The 20,648-nt window shown below is 39.8% G+C and overlaps 1 protein-coding gene across 1 annotated transcript in view; it reads right to left on the bottom strand.

Annotated features, from left to right (window-relative positions):
• VAV3 (vav guanine nucleotide exchange factor 3) overlaps window positions 1–20,648 on the bottom strand; it is a 362,653-nt gene that overhangs the window by 183,617 nt on the left and 158,388 nt on the right. Inside the window, exons 3-7 of the mRNA XM_004481228.5 lie at window positions 13,139–13,197; window positions 10,861–10,926; window positions 6,783–6,891; window positions 4,835–4,927; window positions 1,289–1,357 (exon numbers count right to left, since the gene is read on the bottom strand). Coding sequence (XP_004481285.1) covers window positions 1,289–1,357; window positions 4,835–4,927; window positions 6,783–6,891; window positions 10,861–10,926; window positions 13,139–13,197 — 396 coding nt within the window. The remainder of the gene's footprint in view (window positions 1–1,288; window positions 1,358–4,834; window positions 4,928–6,782; window positions 6,892–10,860; window positions 10,927–13,138; window positions 13,198–20,648) is intronic.

Genomic DNA, 20,648 nt, shown 5'->3' with positions numbered 1-20,648 from the left:
AATAAATTGTACCAGACAGTTTACTAGAGCAACTCAAAAGTCAGAATTTCACATTTTTCCTGATAAGCACATAAATTTCAGCCAGGCAGTAAATGCACTGACAGCCAGGAAATGAGGGATTTGAATCGTGGTGCCAGTGCCCCGTTATCTCTTCCTGTGTATCCTGGAGCACACACTGACCTCACAGCATGCGCCCTCCCCAGCGGGGCAGAAACACAACTTGCATGTGGCCCCGCCATTTTGTTGAGGAGCATGGAAAAGCCATAAGAATAAGGAATGTCAAATAGGTTCTTCACTATAGAGACCCTATTTAGAGAGTTCAACCTTCCCATTTTCTAGACTGTGCAGTTTGTTTAATGTGAAAAGTTAATCTGATGTGGTTGAGCATTTTCTTTCTCCTCTGTTAGAAATCACTGAGAATGTCTTCATTCGACCTAAATCAGAGACAAGGGCAACAATGCCACAGCTAACCAAGTGATGATCATCAACACTGAACATCACAGAATCAAAATACAAGAACCTGTCTGGTGGTCCAAGCGAGCCTTGTACACAAAAGCTCTACCTTAAAAGCAAAGCCGACTCTTTGGGTGTAAGAACGTAAACCTTGCCTAGGTTATGTAACTTGACATACCATACAGGTTGCCTCTGTATTTCTGAATAAATATTCTCTTAGGGATGCAAGGTCATTGTAAAGTACACTGAAACTAGAAATGGTTACATAAACGTGAAGAAAACCTCCTCACAGCTTACCACTAAAATAGTCTGTTAAATAATAAGGAAGTAGTATATTTCAGAAATGGGAGTTGAAGGTGATACAACTGAAAGCGGAAAGCACCAAAGAGAGGCCAAAGAAGTGAGGGGATGGGGTGAAGCAGAAGAAACTGAAGCAGCCAGGGCAGTGTACCTGTAAGACAGGGATCAGGCAGCTAGAGGAGCCGCAGAGGAGGGAGGAATGGGCAGGAGGAAACTCCCACAAGACAACAAACGGTAGCACCTGGGGTCACTGACTGGGACTACCTCTTCCTGCTCAACAGTTAAAGTTATAATTAATATGAGCATCTTATAACTCCCTTTGCAATCCACATGCAATGACTGACTCTTGTTTGAAGACATGACATATCACTTATTAGTTTTTAGAAAATAAGAATTCAAGAACTTGGGAGGAAAAATGAGGTCAAAATTCTTCAAGAACATAGGAAAGTGCTAAAAATAGGGATGTGGGGCCCAAGAAGAAAAGTAGGATTTCATGGAAGTATACCACAATTTCAGCTAGGATATTTTTACTTACAGGAATGTTGATGAACACTGAATCAAATTCTGCTGCCGTCAGAAATCTTTTTAGTGGGACCATGAAATACTACCAGGAGAAAAGACAGAAACAAGTATAAACATCTATAGAAAAGTTTTTCATCATAAAACAAGAAACATTATTGAAAGTCACCTGTTTATCAGTATTACAAACACAAAAAGAATTAAAACTATGTTCTCTAACTTAAAGATTTTACACTTGAACAGAGATGAAAAGACGTAAATACAAGTTATTACTTATAAAGTATTAAAAAAGTGGTTTAGGCAATAAATATTTGGGGTTTTTTTTTTTTACAATTTATTTTTATCCCCCCTCCTCCCTGCTGTTTTTGTTGTCTGTGTCCATTTGCTATGTGATCTTCTGTATCTATTCCTTTTTCATCTTCACTTCTTGTTTTTTCGAGATTTGATCCTAGGGACCTCTGATGTAGAGAGAGGTTGCCTGTCACCTGTGCCACCTCGTTTCCTGGTTTCTGCAGTGCTTCACCTTGACTCTCCCCTTTGTCTCTCCTTCTTGCATCATCATCCTACTGTGTGACTCACTTCCATGGGCACTGGCTCACCGCACAGGCGCTCGGCTCTCTGCGTAAGCGCTTGCCACACAGCACACTTTCTCTTTTTCTTTTTTACCAGGAGGCCCCAGGGATTGAACCTGGGTCCTCCCATATGGTAGGCGGCCAGTTACTTGAACCACACCCGTTTCCCAACAAATACTTTTGAAAGTGAAAAACAGAGGAACTTTCCAGGCTGATTTAGTTTTTTAAAAAAATTGCTACACTTTGGAAAATATACTTGAGGATTTATATAAACTACCTCTCAAATGCTTTGTGAAGACTACAGATCCCTGAGATCAAAGATCTGCCTATGGGGCTTATTTACCAACTCTGGATCATTCTTCCTTATTCCTTAAGCATTTTAGTTCCTGGCCTGCAATCTCTCTTGCCATCACTACTCATTTTTTTAATCCTTGACAATCTCAACATGCTTGCAGATATTCCTTCCAATCCACTGGCCTCTCAATTGCTTGCATTCCAATGACCTTGTGCTCCACCCAGTTCCACTCCCTGCTACCACGGGTCTCACCCTGAGACTTTGTTGTCATCAGCAACTGCATGTGTGCCATAGCATTGTTTTTTTTTAAGATTTATTTTATTTATTTTATTTATTTATTTCCCTCCCCCCCCCCATTGTCTGCTCTCTGTGTCCATTCGTTGTGTGTTCTTCTGCGTCCACTTGCATTATCTGGCGGCACCGAGAAACTGTCTCTTTTTTGATGCGTCATCTTGTTGCATCAGTTCTCTGTGCATGTGGCATCACTGCTGGGTGGGCTGTGCTTTTTCTCCACACAGGGTGGCCCCCCTTGCGGGGTGCACTCTTTGTGCATAGGGTACCCCTATGTGGGGGCACCCCTGTGTGGCAGGGCACTCATTGACCATACAGGTCAGCATGCCTTGGGGATTGAACCCTGGACCCTCGATAAGGTAGACAGATGCTCTTATCAGCTGAGCCACGTCTGCTTCCCAGCATTGATTTAAAGCAATCAATTCTTTCTAATCTCTCCCTCCTGCCTTTACAGTTCATTTCTTCAAGGGATTCTTCAACCCCATTGGGTCCAATCCATTGAAGTTATGGCTGTCCCCATCCCTCATGTTCTCACTTCCTTCCTCTCCTGGCTTACATCCATCAACCCTCATCAGAACCACTTCCTCTGCATATATCCTCACCCTCTCTCATTCCCCTGTGCTTTCCTGCACAAATGAAAATCCTGGTTACATCTAACTTACCACCTATTTTGTGACCATATCCAAGAAATTAAACATGAACTATGCTGATAGCCTAATTTTAAATAGAACTACAAAACTCACCTGTGCTGTAAGGCTACATAATGCTACATATCCCTGGTCAGCTTATTTTCCTACTCTCCCAAACAACTCTTCAACACCTCAATCTCTTCCCAAACTTCCCAAACTTTCTGCTTGTTCCATTTTCCTAGCTGTAAAGATAGGAGTTCCTCAGAGCCGACCTCACATTTCTCTGTTTTATCAACCCTTATTCCCACTGTGATTTCATCTAGCCCCATGCCCCTAAATGCCATTTTGCAATGATAATGACCCAATCTATATCTCACTCCAGACTCATACATCTAACTCCCTCTTCAATACCTTCCTTCGTACGTCTAATATGTATTATAAATTTAGCATATCCCTAACAGACTCATGAGCTCCAAACTCCCCAGCCCGTCCTTCCCCACCTTAGTAGCCATCTTCACCACTCACAATTGCTCATGCCCAAAACCCAGAAGTCAGGCTTGACTCCTCTCTTTCGCTCACATCCTGTACCTAACCCACAATCACACTGTGTTGACTCTACTTTGAAAATTTATGGAGAACCTGATCACCCTTCATCACCTCCACAGATGCCACTATTATCTGATACCTTGAGTATGATCCCATATGGTAATATGATCCCAGCTTTCCTCCTAGCTTTCACCCTTACCTCATAGGAGTAAGCTGGTAGGAGTGAGCTGTTAAAAACTTAAATCAGGGAAGGGGCTGTGGCTCAATCGGTTGGGCTCCTGCCTACCACATGGGAGGCCCTGGGTTCACGTCCCAGGTCCTCCCTTGTGAAGGCAGGCTCACCTATATACTATGGAGAGCCGCCAACCTGCGAGAGCCGCGGAGAGCTGACTCAGCAAGGTGACGCAACGAAACAGGGAGACAAGCAAAAATGCAGAAGAGCGTGCAATGAATGGACACAGAGAGCAGACAGCAAGCAAGCCACAAAGGGGGGGGAATAAATAAAATAAATAGAGATACAGAAGAACACACAGCGAACAGACACAGAGAGCAGACAGCAAGCAAAAAACAAAAAGCCATGGGGGCGGGGGATTAAAAAAAAAACTTAAATCATGTCTTCGTCTGGTCAAAACCCTCTGGCCTCCCAATGGTCCTACATGGCCTGGCGGCCCACTACCTGCCTAACCTCTGCTCTCCTTTGCTCCTTCTGCTCCAGCCACACCAGCCTGCTGCTGTTCCTGGAAGCACCCTGAACACTTACCCATCTGATGGCTTTTCACCCCAGGAATTTTCTTCCCCAAGATACCTGCACGCTCACACCCTCAATTTGGTTAGCTATCTGTTTTCACATTTTATAGAGGTCTTCCTTTACCACGCTCTATAAATTCTTCTCCCTCCCATCATTCTCTATTGCCTTCTTCACTTTATTTTTCTCCACTGCACTTATTATTACCTGACACATACATGCTTACTTGCTTACATTCTAAGTCCTCCCATGAAATCAAAAGCTCCATGAGAAGGAGAGGATTTATTGTACTACTGCTATGCCCCCAGGCCCTAGGATAATGAATGTCAGATACTAAGAAGTCAATGAATAGTTGTGGAATGAGTAAATCTGCTCTGAAAATGAAAATCAGAACACACACAGAAACATAGCAGAAATGTTGACCCTAATATATGGGCTGTATAGGGCAGTATTTGGGCATAAAAGATAATACTTGGTGACTTACTTTTTCTATTGACTCCAAAGTTTCTGTATATTTTTCTTCTGTCTGCTTAATTTCTGCTAGGCAACAACTTCGTATGTCATTTTCTGGGCATTTCTGCAGTTAGAATCATCAAATTAAAATTATTTAATATAATGCATGTATTAATCTAACTGGTAGTGGATAGAAAAATTAAAATTCCTGCTTTTCTTAAACTTTCTATTCCAATAAAATACATAACTGAAAGAAATTTAAGACATTTAACTGCATTTGTGAAGTACATTTGGTTTGATTTCTTTTTTAATTTTGAATGTAAATGAAGAAGTTCTAGATGATTAAAAATAAGTTTCCCACTATAGACAGTCTCTTTAAATTAAAACATCTCTTTTATTATAAATATTAGTGACTCTGGAAATACCACAAATGGGGGAATACATGCTTCCTTAATATACAGCATACATTACAAATGCTGTCAAAATTAAAGTATAAAATACTGTGTAAATTACATGCACTGCAAATGCTGTATAAATACTGCGGCTTTACAAATGCTATAGAAATTACTGCAAAAATAATAAAAGGATATTTGGTAAGTAAAAACCTTCCAAATATTTTTTTCAAGGGTTGACACCTTAACACTTGGCTCTTCCATCTGAAATGTTTAAGGCTGGAGGTGGTATTGCATAGTTTAAGATCAAAGATTTGGGGATCAGATGGAATTGGGTTCAAATACCAGTTATGTTATTACTAGCCTTAGGACTATGAGCAAGTTACTTAATTTCTCTATGACTCATGTTCTCATCTGTAAAATAAGAGATAATGACAGTACCAATATCAAGACGCCTAAAAGAAAGATCCCACGTAAAGGAAGCACTTTGCTGGATCAAAAGGAAGGGCCCAGTACATTTAAATTTTTATTACTGTTAACCCTTGTCCCATATAAACAACCAGTGCTGTCAGCTGAGTGAAGACTGCACTTGGGAGAGACACTGAAAAAGACTACCATTTGCTAGCAACCGAAGTAGTTGACAACTCTTGGGGGTATAGATGAAACGCCATCACCTAAAAACCCTTTTAAAATGCTGCCACAGGCGGCCTGTCAGCTCATGCAGGGAGTCAGGGCACATACTCAATACATTTACTAAATACAGACCAGGAAACTTATTTCCATCCACAGAAGCTACTGTTGCCCACCTGGGTGCAACCAGATAACATGCCAGCATTTTATTAAAGACAAAAGCATGGGAAGAGCTGAGAAAATTCATCAAAGCACTGAAGAAACCTAAATCGAAATTCAGCTGCTGAAGAAAAGTTTTTAGTTTCAAAGAATATGTTGGTAAAAGCCTAAGCAACTGATTGTTTTTTTGTTTCAATTGACAGATGAGAAAATACTCCAAACTAATTCCTTCTGCTACTTTAATGGCAGATAAAGTTTTATAGGCACTTATTGGGTATAACCAAATCTGAAACTAAGTTTCTAAAAGAGTGTAAAAAAGAAAGGAAACATCATGAAATGAAAGAAAGTACCTCATACCAACACTTAATGAATATAAAGTGATTTCTTTAAAATATATTTCATCCTATATCAAATTTAATTTGAATAAAAAAACGTTTCTACTTTGTAAGACAATATTTCCCTTCAGAACAATATAATTTCATGATTCCCTGAAATTATATTCCATTGCCACTCTGCATTATTCAGCTGGGTGGCATGTCATTTCTCTCTCAGACTGGGATGCCCTCACTAGTAAAATGAAAGGATTAGCCTGGAGATGGCTTATACTGAGCGTTGTCTGCAACTATAAAATGCCATGCTTCCACGTCTGCAAATGCAAAAGTAAAAACAGCAAAACAAAAAAAACAACACTATTCCAGGAGTGATTATATAAATAGCTCTATCAATTAGTCTTTCTTTCAAGTGATTACTTTCCTAATAAAACAGAAAAACAAAAAACAAGGCACGTAAAAGTCCTACAGGTTGATGTGCTTCCTCTGCTTTCATTAGGTCCTCGTAGACCTCTCCGCCTTCGTCTTCCCCATAGACACAGTCGTAGAGATCCTCTTCATCTTCCACACGCGTCTCACTAGAACAAAGGGCACACTTGAAAGGTGATTTTCTATTACGTAGAACATTCCGTAGCTACTGTAGTACAAAATCTAGACAGCAAATAAGAGGGAATGACTGGGGAGAGTCAAAAGGCTTATATCACAGCTCTGTCCCTCCTAATAAGACCCATGACTAAAAGAACAACAAGATAATCCAATAATATGGGAAGCGGCTGTGGCTCAAGCAATTGAGCTCACATTTGCCCTATGAAGGACTCAGGTTCGGACTTGGGACCTCCTGGTAAAAAAAAAAAGAAAACAAAACAAAACAAAAAAGAGGCATCCCAGACGTATGCAGACAGGTGCAGGCCCCTGCAACAAAGCAATGCACCAAAAAGGACGATGATGCTACCAGATAGAAAAAAAAAAACAAAAACAATAACAACGCAGAGATAGCTACCGTTTACCGGGTGCTTACCAGGTACCAAGCACATAGGGTGACCACTCTGCACATATTATCTCACTTAATTTGCCCAGCATTATTACATGATCCATTTTAGAGATGAGCCAATTAAGAGACCAAAAGATTATTTGACTGGCCCAAGATAAGGCAGCTAGTAAATGGCAGAGCCAGCACTTAAAACCAAGATTGTTCTACACTGTGAGTATTTTAACCGCTCAATCATACTTCCTCCCATAGTTCACATCTCAAGGCCTTGGTTTCATTATCTGTCTTAAAGGGTATAAAATGAGAGGACAGGGGAGGTGGAGAAGATCTAATAGGTATAAATGTTTTTTTAAAATCACCAGTTACTGCCGAGTTATTATCCTGAGTATCTAATCCAGCAGTTTTCAAACCACCTCCCTCAAGCCCACTCAGAGTGAACCTGCAGGTTCACCTTCAACCAGACTCAGGTTGTATCTACTTTGTTGATATTTTGCTTTAAAAAAGGATCCCAAGGCCAAAATCCATTTCTTTAAAACCACTAATAATATTGTGCTGATCTCTTGGCAGTTAAAAAGGGACCCTATTTTTTAAGCTTCCATGGGCACTTACGCAGCAACTGATTGCTGTATCTTTCTCAAACCCCTCACATATGAGATTGCAAATGCACTCAGTCAAGGTAGAAACAGTTGGTTCTACCCACTGTGTCTTTTATTATACTTAATTCATAAATACCTTCTACTAACTAATAATCCCAAATAATCATGATTAATCAAGTTAGATATATTGGAAAGAACCATTAGCATCTAAGAAAGAAATTCAACTCCTTTGGCACTGCCAGCCCTTAGAATCTCTCCTGGGCCTGTGCAGACAGAGCATTATAAACTGAAACATACAGAAATCAAATACTGTAATTATGTCACTCTGCAAGTTGCAGCATGTTGCAAAGTAGGTACAATCATGAGGTTGTCTTACGGACGCCACGGAGGAATGTTGGAAGGTACGTGACAGGCATGAATGCTGAGGAAGGGAAACAGTTGTCCACCCATCCAACAGGCGTTTACTAAACACCTACTGAGTGCCAGTAGCTTCAGAGCTAAGAACGCCTGGAATAAGAAGGCCAAGGGCTCTCCCTGAATCTAGTGGGGAGAATGGCACATGGACACAAAATGCTGTCAGTGCCACAAAGGATAAGAGTACAAGATTATAGAAGCAGACAGAAGGATAAGAATAACTGAATAGTCGGGGAGGCGTCACAGAAGATATTTCATTTGAAATGGCTGTTGAGCGTATGTTTCCATTTACTCGGCAGGTCTTTGCTGAACAAATACTGTGTGGCAGGAGATACGACTGCAGACTAGAGAGCCATAGTTTCTGCCCTTCTGGAACTTAGCACCTAGCAGTGGCAGCACACAGGGATTGAGAAGAAGGGGGAAAGCCTTCCAGACTGAGGACACCAACACGTGCAAAGGGAGAGGGGTGCAAAGAGCCCAGCAGTGTGAGGAGGGGTGCTGCCTTCAGTACGACCCTATGAGCAGGGTGGAAACCCGGAGGGGGGCGGTGAACCCAAACCATGAAGGGCCACGCGTGACGTGAGCTCACACGCTACCCAGGGCATCTGGGGATCAGCAAGGGATTTTGAATGAGGTGAGTCTGGAGGGTGCAAGAAGAAAGGCAGGGAGGCCAATATGCCAAGAAATGAAATACTCTGGGTGAGCCAGAACTAGGGTCAAAGCAGGCGAGGAAAGGAACAGACAGGCTTAGACACTCTCAAGTAGAGTCAACCAGATTTGGTGGCCAACCAGAACGAGAGAGAAGGGGACAGGGAGGGAAGGATGCCCCTTCGCTCTCTACCTTGGAAATCTTATCCTCTCCAAAGCACTCTTGGGTGGCTTGCCATCTGTGTGCCTTATCACCCAAAGAACTTCCACTTAACATCCAAAGCAGTGACAGTAGGTGGGGTTTAAAAAAGAACAATTTTACCACAACACAGGAAATAATACATTCTTCCTAGTCCTTTAGTCCAAGGAAATTGTTTACACTGTCAATCTTCTTCCAGTCACATTGTCAAAGTTACAGCCAATTCGATGAGACAATTGGCATCTATCAGGCTTAGGATCAGGGTGTTCTTAGATAGTTTAAGAAGAGAAAATAGTTACTTAAAATATAAGGTTCGAGACCCATCCCAATGCCCCCTCCCATGGCAGAGCTGCTGGCCATCCCTGTGGCCCAGCACTCGCCTCTGCTCTTGGAGGGCCATGTCAGGATGCATCTGGGAGGCAACACTTTGGGTAAGGTGCTCCACTCTGAAATCAGAACTGTCTGGGTCCAATCTAAAGGCTGCTACTAGCGATGTGACCTTTAACAATTATATAACATTTCAACACCCCGTCTTCTACTTTGTACATTATGGTGGTAACAGGAACCCCTCCTCACGCTCTGGAGAGCACCATGTGAGACAGCGCGTGTAAAATTCTTTACGCTGCAACAGGCACCTCATTATTAACTGACTGCTTGGCTCAGACCTCAAGGAGACAGCCAGGCAAAAAGTAGATGCTTAGCACAGCTCTGACTATTCATTCAGAAAGCAAATATTTATCAAGGACATACTAGGAATATGGCTATAAATAAGGCAAAGGCCCTGCCCTCACAACGTTTACCTTCTAACAGGGAAACAGACAATAAAGCAAACAAAGATGGCCCTGGACCATATGCAGACCCTATATACATAGAACAGGGTAAGGAGAGGGCAGCCTTTTGGACAGGATGGTCACAAAGCCTCTCTGTAGCACTCATCTGAGCAAAGCTCCAACGTTGAGAGAGTTTTCATATGGGCAGATGGAATGGCAAGTGTGAGGTCCTACAGCAAGAACGATTTCTGTGTGTTGCAGGTTAAATGAGTAGATGAATTTCGTAAGATGTGAATATCTCAGAGTATAATCTATCTCTTATTACCATTCTCTGCCTACATACCTAATCTATACTACCAGTTCCCCTGTGGGGTAGAGGTCATGTTCTATATTTACTTGTAATCTGCTCAAGTCACTCAATCTGCAGAAGATAATCAGCTGCAAGGATTTAACTTATGCCTCTCCTATTAGATATTTAAATCCCAAAGGACTCTCTGTTCAGAATAAAAACCATCTAATGAAACCTCCCTGGATAATGCCAGCCCACATTGATTTCGTCCTTTCTGAAACTTGTAAAGCACCTACTATCTGTCCCTACAACTTCAGTAGTAGATTCTATTGCTCTTTTTCACTTTTCCCTATTCTCTAATTCCAGTGTTATCTACTACTTCTAAATTTTAATTCATTGCAGTGTGTTTCTTTACTTTTCATAGGGATGTGCTCAATGTAGGTCATAGAAGAGGAACTAAAAATGGTAGAAATACGTATTCTTGTGACACTTTCCATCACTAGTTTAAGACTGATTTTGACATGTCTTAATCATTAAGCCCTTTTCCCCCCTCCGAAAACTTATTTTCACATCAGCAGTTGAAATGCAGAATGGATGCAAAAATTGGCAGTGATTTTAACATTGCTGAAAATGTACAACATACTCTATTAAATCAGGAAGGACCTTGTAGATGTCTTCATCACTGACACTTTCTTCTGTTGGGAAAGGCCTGGGAGAGAAAATAAAAAATGTGAGTGAAGGAGCGACAACAAGCCAGGCTTCCACCTCTCACTAAATACTAAGCCCACCTGCTGCCAAGGCGGCCAGATCAGTCACCTTGTCAAGCACAATGTGCCAAGGCCCCGGCCAAAGCGCCTGCCCCATGGCAAGTCTGGGTCACCCCAGGGAGGCTGGAGCCGCTGCTGCCCCAAATCATCCACAGCAATTACCACTGGCCACGACAGTCACGTCTGCACTTGGGGACATACCTATGTGTTTATCGGATCTCCCACATGCCACACACCTGCAGGTCACCTCATAAAGCCCGAGGCAGCAACCCAGTTCAGAGAATAGCCATGCATGTGCCTCTGCCTCCTGCACTGGATCTTTTGAGTTCTAGGATCTGACCCAACTGACAAATCATTTGGTAATACCCATCTTTCCATGGTTTACTAGTCTACTTGAAAATGATTAGAAGACAAAAGTAGTGCACCCTTTATATAGGAATATTGACTTTGATGTTTTACTCTACTCAGACTGTAAATTATATCTTTTATTTTCACTTACTGGAAAAAAAAACAAGTCAACCAGACCTCAGGAAAAAAAAAAAAAGAGTAATTTTTTTTTGATCCCCTTTCAAGGAAAACCACACTTCAATTTATACCATTTTCCTATCCATTGGCTCTCTTATTTGCCTCATGCCACTATGTATTTTTTTTTCATAATACCAATACACTGTCCTAAATTTATGCCCAAAAAAATAATAATAATTGTGTAACAGTACCCAAAGTATTACTTATTTTTTATGCGGCCATCATGTCATATTTTTTGTAAAAACTAATGAGAGCCCATCAAGATAATACATGATCACTAAATAATTAATGAATAATTCTATTGAAAAAGAGAGTTTTATATTGGTTTAAGGGTTAATTTCATATTTAAGGTATTTGAGGAACTTGGGTTTTTCACCTAGATTAATAGGTAAGAAAAGCCAAGGTTTCAAAATCATACATTTTTTAATTTAGGCACATTTTATCATGCTTATGTGACAATTCAAGCCTACTATAGCAAAATTAGAAAAATGAAAACTTTTAAATGAGAAGAAAGTTCTTCTGAGGTATAGCTATTCAAAATTTTAAATATAAAAATGCATATATGATCAGTATAAAATATGTATTGACATAGAAAGATCTTTATGAATTGAAGAGCAAATTACAAGTTGTTGAACATTTGCCCAGCCTACAGATTGCTTCTGAAGAAAACAACCAACTACATGGCCCATTTCTGAGAAAGAGTCTGCAGGATATCCTTCCCAAGGTCACTGAACTTTGTACCCAGTGGATAGGGCTGCCTGACCAGTCCATTACCCCTAATCAGTTCATTAAGGGGTACTTGATCCCCTTCACTCGTGAGCTGGACAGAGAGAAATAGAGGCAGAGACACTGGCGCACAGTCTTGTAAACAGCTGGAAACGGCAGTGTACGGCACCCGGAGGAAGCAAGGTAAAATAGTGAAATCCATTCTATTTCCATGAGGCCTGGCTATATGGCTACTGAGGCAATTTTTCTTTATTTCCTAACGATACTTACACATTTGCCAACTCATCTAATTTAAATATGTAGTACCGGAAAAAGATAAAAAATAACACAACACACAGCTGTATCTCCTTGCCTACTGACTGCATAGTACTGCAATGCATGAAGATGACACAATTTATGTAACCAATTTATTTCCAAGTTTTCCTTTTATTACCAAACTTTTAATATGCATCCTTGTATATATATCATTTTACACTTGTCTGATTATCTCTTCAATTCCTAAAAGTTGTGAGCTATTTCTATAGATTTTGACAGACACTGAAACATTCTAGAGGAAATAAATGTACTCTAACATCTTTTAAAATATTTATTTACATAAGCATTTGTGTTTGTCTTAATGAATCATATATACAGAAATGATGAAGGAAGTTTCATACAGTACCATATCAGTGATATTCACCAGTGAATTGAGAAAAAGCTTGTAAAAACGTCTTCATCATCTCTATGAATTAGTTCATACTTGCTAAATTATTTTCAAATATGTACTGGACAGCTATAAACTAGGCACTCTGCATGAACGAGATGTGGTTCCTGCACTCAGGGCACTTTGCAAACAATAACTATTCAATAAATAATCATTACATTGAACTGAGAGGAACACATAACTCAGAGGGATAAGCTTACCTGATTCCTGTGGCCAGCGCGATAGGTGTGCGAGAAAGTCGAGTTAGTGTTTCTATAACCTAAGAAAGGGGGAAACATTAAAGAGACATGTATTTCAGAAAAGCTAAGTTATCTCTTTTTTTTTTTTTTTCAAAACATCATTTTCCAATCTAATATCAACCATGGTCAAAGAAAGGTAAATATGCAGATGCCAAAAAGGTTCAAAGTGGGAAGAGCCTTTACTGGGAATTATAAACACCTGGTTTATACTTTTGTCCCTTTCTTTATCACTCTAAACAGAGATGTAATTTCCTTATCAGTAAAACAAGAAGTTAGATTGGGTGCTTCCAAAGATTTCATATCTCTACTTCTACAGAATCTGAAAGATCCTGTGACGTTATTGAACAACATAGTAGCCACTAGCCACATGAGGTCATTTACATATAAATAAAATAAAACAAGAAATCCAGTTCCTTAGTTGCACTTGCCACATTTCAAATACTCAGTACTTACATGTGGCTAGTGGCTACTATGTTAGACCACATGGACATGAAACATTGTCTATTATTGGACAGCGCTGCTGTACTGCGAAGTGGTTTACAATGTAGGCTCTTGAACCCGACCACATCAGTGCAAATCTTGGCTTTACCACTTACTAGCTGTATAACTCTGGGAAAGTTTCTTAACTTATCTGAGCCTCCGTTTCCTTATCTGAATAATGCCTATAATAATAGTCCCCACTTCGCTGAATTAGTGTGAGGATTAAACAAGATATTATCTATAAGATATGTAAATGGTAGCTTTTTTAAAATAATCACCAACTTTAAGAATATTGTCTTGTTCTAATTCTGAGTGTTTTCAAGAAAAGAGATTCTTAAATGACCCACAATTATCTGTCACAAAGATTCCTTATGAAGATCTTCAGTTCCTAAGTCTAAGTGTGCCCTGCTGTAGTTTTAGGATGACTGACTACCAATTTTATCCTTCCTTCAACTTTTGTACCTAAGATCATCTCTTTCCAAGGCTACATAAAAGGTATTTTTCTCATAAAGCCTCTTTTTATGATAATAAATCTAATTTGTTCTAATTCTCAAAATTAAATGGAACAAATTTAAAGTGTTTCTACAAGGCCTAGTCAAAATGCAAAAAAAAAAAAGAGAAAAGGCAAAATCTATCTCTGAGTTGAGGTAACCCTAATTTCTCAATTCAAAGACAGAAACATAAAATTAAAGTCTCTAGTTCTTTGTAGATGCCTAGTGAGGGAATGAGCCACAGATACCCTTATCTCGCACCGACTTTGAAAGGGAGCTTATTATCATCATCAGAAACTCATGGTTTAGCATAAACAGACCTGGATGAGTCCAGCTCCACCAGTTTCTAGTTAAGCTCACCTTTTACAAGCCTTTGTAAAATGGGGACCATAATAGCTGCTTCATGGAGTCATTGAAAGAATTAAATGAGATAATGCTTAACTCAATAAATGTGAACTTGTACAACTATATGGAGTAAAATCATGATGTTTACACAAATAAAATTTAATTACAAGGCTTTATTCAATTTAGATCTTTCTGGTTTATCTGTGCTGGACATTTGGTATCAAAGCAAGACACAACCATCCAGATAAAACTTGACATCAGCTGATTCCCCATAATTAAGTGCAGATAAGGCATCTTCACTGAGTTTGATAATTCAGGAGATCACAAATTCACCAACACTAACAAGTTTATCAAAACAACTATTCAAAATAACCATTTGCTAAAATTCCAAACTATGTAATATTTTTTTTGAACAAGGGATATTTCATTTTAGCTCAACAACCTGAGCATTTACTCAATGTTAAACGAAATCACAATAATTGATACAATAATTAATGAAAGGTATCTAATAATAAAAGGAGAACATTTTCTTAAATGATGTTAACTGTTTAAAATGAAACTATGCAACACTGAATGAAAAGTTTAGTTTTTAGAAGGTTCTGGAATGATGTGTAGAATAGTAGTTAGATATGGCACTATTAACAAGCTCCTGGGTAAAATCTGCCTCTTATTCTATTTTACATTGTGTCTCAGCAGTGCCACTACTCAATAACAAGAAAAATAACTATAGTGTTCCTACTGCTATGTATATTTTATTACCATTATTTTATTACTTTACTAAATATTTTAATAGTAGTACATTTTATTCCTTGAGGATATTTTCTATAATAATTTTGATCTATCTGTGAAATAAGAATATATTTTCTGTTCCTTATCCCATCAACAACCAAAAATATTCACCACTTCCTCTCTCTTCCCCTACCCCAAAGAAAAATTAAAGCTTGGTCTTTTCACATAAAAATCCACCAGAGGGCATCAGACCATAGTTTATTACTTTAGTCCTAAACAGCATTTATTAAGTACAAACATTTGTGACAATCAATGAACTGAAACCAGCTACAATTACTTATTTCTTAAGGGTTATTACTATTCCTTATTATAAAATAATAAAAAAGATACAGTTCATGAGGTGAATGGAAAGATAAGTAATATATCTTAAGGTGAATCTCTCTGAGGACCTGTGACATCTAATTATGTATTGAGTCCATTAATTAACTCTTTGTTTAGCCCAAGCAAAGAACAACTGTTTGCTCACTGCGGTGTTTTTAGAACAATGCTTATTCTATAAAGACTGAGCATATTCAGATTTGGAATGGATGAGGACAAAATGAATGCCAGATTCTCAAATGCTGGACAGAGATTGGGACCTGACATTAGACACATCCATGTGAAGAACATTTTAAAAAGAAAACATTTCCAGGGAAACTAAAACCACCCTTTGCCCTACCTCAGAATAATATGCAATTACAGACATTCAGGCCCAGAAACCTGGGTGAGGAGCAGGGGAGGTGGTAACTAGTCAGAATGTTTGCAAAGTGGCAGACCAACAACCAGGTGTCTGTCCTTTACCTGCTTCAGTCCCTTGGTGGGTAAGATGAGTGGCACTGGTAAAGAGATGAAAATAATTCTGCCCATCATGAACAAAAGCTACCCTGGGAGGGCGGTGGGAGATAAGATTCATGCATGCCTGCTTAAGAGGGGTGGATTATATACCAGAAGAGATCTTTCTAGTGAAGGATGATGGAGAACATTTCAGAAGGATGGCAATGGGTAAAACCTGCTCTTTACTTAGAGATCACTCGGCAAAGTGAACAGACGGGGGTGTGGGGATGTGGGGCACAGACACGGGGCCAGGAGATCAACTCGCAAGTTTTCTCAGTTGTGCAGATGAGACAGGAGAAGTCTGAATGGAGGCGGTGGCAGCACAGGCAGAGAGCAGGAAAGCTGGGAAGTCTTCAGGGAGAGTGCTGGATGCGCTGTTCAGAGGGTGGGAGGAAGGAGAAGCCAGGACTGCTTGGGCAAGCTGTCAGCGCTGCCCACTCAGGCAGCCTCCGGGGCTCCCCAGGAGGAAGCGCTCACTCTCTCGCAGGTCCCTCTCCGAGACTGACGGTGCACTTCCTGAACTCAGCAAGGCTGCCGCCTCCTGCAGAGGTCCTTCTCTGACCCTCTCCCTTCCCCGTTCTGGGGCATTTCTGACTCCATAGGACCCTGGACGTAACTCTGCCCTAGCATGTGTCACCTTATTTAAAATAAATTTCATTGCTTTTAAAAATATCTCAAAAGAATGCATTTATTGTGTCAAATTGAAATAATATGGTAATAACTAAAGGTTGTCCTTCCTACCTCATCCACCTTCTGTGCAAAGGGGACCACAACAAAGAATCTCTTGTGGATCTTGCAGATGTTTCCTTTTCACTTATTATTATTTTAATAAGTAATAGGTTCATATTATGCTGATTTTTCTATAGTACGTTTTTATCATTTAACGTATATCACAGACAGCTGTGTCAATACCTATAGATCTACTTTATTCATATTAATTACCGCGTAACACTTCAGTGCATGTATGTAACAATGATATAGCTATTCTCCTACCAATAAACTTTTCCAATATTTTGCTCTTAGAAGAATTGTTAAATATCTTTTCAACTGTGTATAGGCATTTCTATAGGAAAGATTCTAGGTCAAATGGCATGACCATAACTCTTCAAAAAATATTTGCATGTATTTATACATCCATGAAGAACGTAGAAGTACATAACAAGGTATTCTAATGATCTGTTTACTTCACTGTCTCTGCCACTTGACAGTGGAAAATGCCTTAAGGGCAGGGAAAACAAGTTGCTTTTTTCATTGCTGTAGTCCCACCACTTAGTTCACAGGCTGGTTTATAACAACAACTTAATGCAAAAATAGTTGTTCCTCAAACGAATAATACTTACCTTGCAAACCTGTTGCAAGGACTATGGATAATATGTGTAAAGATATGTAAAAGGCTTAGTTTGGCACAAGCAGAGAATGAATGAATAATTGAAGAAGGAACCCATTATGAAAAATTAAATATTAACTATGAGAACAAGATGCCTGTCTCCTCAAACCTAGAGCCAACATACAATCTGGGTCCCATTATCAAACTTTTTTCCCCAATGATACTTTTCACTTTGCTTGAGCTCTTGGTCACCAGTAAATTTTTTATTTTGCAATATTTCAAACTTACAAGGCATTTACAAAAATAATACAAAACTCAGAGAGAGAATTCTAACATACCCTCAGATACTCAGACCCACCAACTTTTAACATTTTGCCACATTTACCATACCATTCCACTCAACTATCTATCCATTCATCCAATCAGTACTTTTTTTTTTCCATTTCATTAATCAGTTTAAAAACCATGAATTAAAACTGCTTTCAAAAGTAGAATGGCAACATCATATATTTATAAAAATGTCCATTTTTAACTCTTCATAGAGTCATTAGAGGACTCTGCCCAGTTGTTAATTAAGGATTTATCTCCTTGAATTCTCTGTTTTGAAGTTTTACCTCTTAAACTACTCTTTGATCAATGGAAAGATTAGGATTAAAATTCTTGAAAATAAAACATATAGACAGAGAAACCAGCTCCTAACAGGTTTATTACAGACCAGCCAGGGGCAGACCTTGGCAATATGGCGCCTGGAGGAGCACATGGGACCAGGCTGCAAGAGGAGCTCCTGCGGAAGGGACCATGGGGACGTGGGCTCTGCAAGGGCCGCCAGGGAGCTGCAGGCTTGAGTCCCAAGGGCAGAACAAGCTCAATGTCTCAGGAAGGGTCCCCAGCACTGCCAGCACCAGAGCACGAGGCTATTGGGCAGCAGTGGAAGACCCAGCAGGGATGATTCACCACGATTCCTGCAGGCTTTGAGCAAGGGACCCCGTGGGGTCACAGAGAAAGCCCCAGGCCCTGGAAGAGGAAAGGGGAAGTGAGGCCCTAGGAGTGGAGGGTTACTAAATTCAGACAGAAGCGACGGTCTGTGGACTAGGCCGGCTGCAGTGCAGAGGGTGCCCAGAGACTGGTATTACAGACACCCGGGATACAGGATTCACTGACGTGAGGCCTGACTCTAAACCCCACCAGATGGTGAGTTTCAGACTAACAATACATTTCACCTTAACTCCCCTAGGAAATCAGCAGACCTCATTATCTCAATTTTCTTTGCAATTCTAATTTCACACAATAAATTACCCCATTAGGATACACCACAGCTTAGTGCCACTTTTGGCAACATGTTTTAGAGACTTCCTAAAACACTGGGTTATTGCACTGAATACTGTAGGGTGATGCTGAAAGCTGTCCTTAGGACCTCCTTCATGGGAAAAGCAAGCTTTAGAGCCAGATAAGATAAACAAAACATTATTTGTGCATCAAGAAGATTACGAGCCATGGGACATGAATTTGCATTGCTCAAAAGATGAGAGTCTCTATGATGTAAATGGGTCCAGATTACAGTTGGTAATGATCATAAATTCAAGAATTAGTCTGTGCCAATTTATTTTTAATCTTCAAAAATGAATCTCCAAAGGATCAAAGGTCTCTCTTTAAGAGCCATCACTGTACTGGGTACCATATACATGTATTTAGGAGGGCAAACTCAAGAGTCAGATTTCCTAAACTCAAATCCCAGATTCACCCTTCACTAGCAGGGGAAGCAGGGACATCAAGTAGATGCTCTGTGCCTTTGTTTCTTTACCTATAAAACTAGAATAAAAACATGACCTGTCTCGCAGATTCATTCTGAAGATTAAGTGAGGTAATATATATAACACACTTAGAAGAATGTGCAGCACTTCTACCTTAATTTCCTAATATCATCATCATCATAACTGATTTGGTCTTTGCAAAAAACACCAGAAAAATAAAATGTGAAGTCTACCTAAAATTATCACAGGACATGAAGCTTTCCAGTGGCTGTATATCCACTAAATAATACAATAGATTGAGCAACATGTTCTTGAACAGAGAGGTACAATGTTTGCTAATAGCTAACAATAGTTGCTAAGCTTGCCTAGTTACAGCATTACATTAAAAAAAGTGAGGACTGTGTACTCATGTTTCTTTTATTCATATTCTACTTCCATTTAATTAGCGTTAAATCTAAATACTCAAATAAGGAAATAAACTCCTGTCATATAAAAGTATCTCCGAGAGCCCTAAAACAACTGCATTTGACTTTGCCAAAGGGAATTTTAGTAAAAAACAAATGGCCCGTGCCTAGTCAACTCATGAAGATAATACATAATTAGGACCAAAATCACATTCAGCTCATATAGAATTAAAAGAAGTGGCAATAGGGATGGACTCAAAGGAACTCTAACATCCCCTCACTAATCTGCATCACCCTCACAACCACATTTCCCAAATAAATCTAAAACTCTAAGTAACTACAGCATGTTTGTCATAAAATCACAATTTCAAGACAAGTCCTTTTGCCAAACTCCCACCCCCACCCATACTGCCAGCCCCTAAAGTCCATAGAAATTCTAGAGTCATCACCACATTTTACTCTGTGACTTTTTATTTTAAGTACCAGATCCCTCTGAGAAAATGATGAAAGCCCTTGGTCCTCTCCCCAGGGGAATAAAAAGATTATACATGTATATAATGCATATAGTATATATATGTGTGGGCATATGCATTTGTGTATATGTATACATATACACACTCACACATATATACACTCCTGAATCCCATCTCGAGAAATTCATGGACCTTCTGAAACCCATTCATCAATTTCTTAGACTCTGGCTCAATCTACTCCTTTATGTATAAGAAATCCAAGGCCCTGGAAAATTAACTAGCTTGCCCAAGATCAAAGAACCGATAGCAACAGACTTGGTCCCAGGTCCCTTCTCTTCTGTTAAGCTATTGCTCTTTCTCCTTCACTACTCGGTCTTTGCGCTCAGTAGACATTTATTCAGTAAACAGATGCTGAACACTCTCTGTGTGTGGTAGATGCACCAGAAAAACTCCGTGTGCTAGGGACACCAAAATGAAGATTCAATAGTTCTTGCTCTCCAAATACCCATAGTCTATTGGGAAAGACCATAAGGGTGGTAAGTGGTAAACAAGGTCACCACAGCCCAGAGGTGGGAGTAAGGCCAGCTGGCCCTCTCAG

The sequence above is a fragment of the Dasypus novemcinctus genome, chromosome 9 (genome assembly GCF_030445035.2).
Source record: "Dasypus novemcinctus isolate mDasNov1 chromosome 9, mDasNov1.1.hap2, whole genome shotgun sequence".
NCBI lineage: Eukaryota > Metazoa > Chordata > Mammalia > Cingulata > Dasypodidae > Dasypus > Dasypus novemcinctus.
This window is presented reverse-complemented; position numbering and strand designations above follow the sequence as displayed.